Source organism: Nannospalax galili, unplaced genomic scaffold, assembly GCF_000622305.1.
Source record: "Nannospalax galili isolate Female #2095 unplaced genomic scaffold, S.galili_v1.0 scaffold763, whole genome shotgun sequence".
Taxonomy (NCBI): Eukaryota; Metazoa; Chordata; class Mammalia; order Rodentia; family Spalacidae; genus Nannospalax; species Nannospalax galili.
In genome coordinates, this window is record NW_008349451.1 from 1,416,522 (window position 1) to 1,419,042 (window position 2,521).

The 2,521-nt window shown below is 48.5% G+C and overlaps 1 protein-coding gene across 2 annotated transcripts in view; it reads left to right on the forward strand.

Annotated features, from left to right (window-relative positions):
* Nucleotides 1-2,521, forward strand: part of Arntl2 (aryl hydrocarbon receptor nuclear translocator like 2) — a 56,990-nt gene that overhangs the window by 21,204 nt on the left and 33,265 nt on the right. For both annotated transcript variants that reach the window (XM_017801611.2, XM_029570312.1), the window contains exon 2: nt 592-693. In XM_017801611.2, coding sequence (XP_017657100.1) covers nt 602-693 — 92 coding nt within the window. In that variant the 5' untranslated portion in view covers nt 592-601. The remainder of the gene's footprint in view (nt 1-591; nt 694-2,521) is intronic.

Genomic DNA, 2,521 nt, shown 5'->3' on the forward strand with positions numbered 1-2,521 from the left:
CCCCCCCCCCCCCACCCTCACCCCCCACACTCCCCCCCCTCCACACTCACAGCCCACACTCACCTCCCTCCACACTCACAGCCCACACTCACCTCCCTCCACACTCGCACCAGTGAAGGGCCGATTCTTGGTGTATTTTCTTCTTTGCATCCAAGGTTCTGTTTCTGAAACTGGACGGGGTGGACACCTGAGTGAGGGCGGCCGCACGTCCCCAGCGTGTCCTGTCTGGGCCTGTGTTAGATTCTTTCCTTGTCGCTGCAGGAAAATACCTGACAGAGCAGCTTCTGGGAAGCCGGGTCTGTGTGGCTCATGGTTTGGGGGTGTGTCCACCGTGGAGAGGCCGGGCAGCAGAGGGTCACACGGGGTCTATACTCGGGAAACAGCTGATGAGTGCTGGGGCTCAGCTCACTTTCTCCTCCTTCAGTGCAGGCCCCCAGCCCACGGGACGGTGCTGGCCCATTGGGGTGGGGCCCACATTACACCTCATGGACACACCCAGAGATGGGACACAGAGAGGTGGTTTCAAATGCTGTCAAGTTGATGATGGAGATTCACCATCACAGGGGTCACCTAAGGTCTCCTTCCTTCCAGGTCAGAAAGCATGACAGAAAAAATGGTGGAAAACCTTTCCCAGAATCCCTTTACCTATCTTCTTTCTACAAGAATAGCAATATCGGCGCCCAGGAGCAGCAGGTAAGTCCTAGACTGTCAGCTGACGTGTCTCCCGCTCTGCGGAAGGGATGTGGGGTGGGAGGAAGGTCTATGTGGGCCCACTCTGCCCTTCCAGCTTCATCTTCCCAACATTTAAAAAGAATATTCTATTTATTATTTTTATTTTATGTGTATGAGTGTATTGCCTTGCATGCATATAAAAACACCTGTGTCCTGAAATGCCCATGGAGGTCAGAAGAGGGTATCAGATACCCTGGAACTGGAGTTACAGATGACTGTTAGCTGTCATGTGGGAGTTGGGAACTGAACCCAGGTCCTCTGCAAGAGCAGCTGGCTAGTGCTCTTAACTATTGAGCCATCTCTCCAGCCCCAACAGTGCTTTTCCTGGGGATGCTAAGCAATGTTTATTCTCTTTTAAGGTTCTAGTGTCAAGCCAATGTTTGATTAAAGTTTTGCTGAGGAACCAATGAATTTACTGATCTTACTTACTGAGATAACTGAGGGGTTGCTGAAGTCTATGTATGACCTGAGGGTATGCACACTGGAAAGCCTTTACCCAGCATAGGTCATGCCTTCTCTTCCTAGCCTTCACCAGATTGTATACTTTAGCTCTCCCTGAATCTAGGAGACCATGTGTGATTAGGGCCAAATTACATACAGTTGGCTGGGAAGAGTGGCTGGATAATCCGGTGAGGGTCCAATGACCCTGCTTGGCCCTCCTTTAATGAGTGAGCACAGCCGTCAACAAGCCCAATTGTGACGATGTTTAATGATCAGGCTCAGCCGAAGTTGTGATGATGGTAATTATTTCATGCAGATGGGACTGCTGAATAGCATCTTCTTATTAAAAGGACCTGGAATTTAAAAGGATTTGGTGCTAGGAGCCACATATGAGGGAGAACATACACCGTTTGTTTTTCTGAGTCTGTGTTACTTCACTTAGTATAACAGTCTCTAGATCACACACACATACACATGTACATGCACAAATAAGTAAAATGTAATTTAAAAATATTAAAAATAACAAAAGTGGGGACTGGAGAGATGGTTCAGCAGTTAAGAGCACTGGCTGCTCTTGCAGAGGACCTGGGTTCAAATCCCAGCACCCACATGGCAGCTAACAACTGTCTTTAACTCCAGTTCCAAGGGATCTGACACCCTCTTTTGGACTCCATGGGCATTGCATGACACACTTACACTTACATACACCCATGCACATAAAATAAAAATAAATCAAAAACAATTTGTAAGAGAAAGTATCAGTGCAGCCGAGGGAGAAAAACCACCAGTTGTGCAATGGTCAGAGAAAGATTCCAGAGTAGCCGAGCTGAAGAAAGAATGAGTTTCTCTGAGAACACGGAAGGGACATCTGGAGTCTTGTAAGCAGGGAGCCGGGAGGCGAAAACGAGATGTCTGAGAACTGACAGGTTGACTTGGGCATCACAGCAGTGTAACATTGCAGCTGTCATCAGAGACAAGGAAAGATAAAGTCAGAGAGTAGGTGTGATGCGGCTCTGAGAACTTTGACGTGTCTTTAGGGAGCGTGGCCATCTTCTTAGGCAAATGAGTTGAGCAGTTGTATCTGATGGGTAAGGATAATTGCTTAGACATTCTGGAACTGTGGTTAGCATAGACAGGCTGAGTTTTAAAGCCTTTGGGGGCAGCTGGACGGCCCCAAAGTGAAGCCATAATGGTAGCTGGAGAGGACAGGACACAATTGAGAAATACTGTAAGAGGAGCTGGAGAGATGCTCAGTGGTTAAGAGCACTGGCTGCTCTTGCAGAGGACCTGGGTTTGGTTTCCAGCACCCACATGGTGGCTAAAACCATAACTCCAGTTCCAGAGGCTG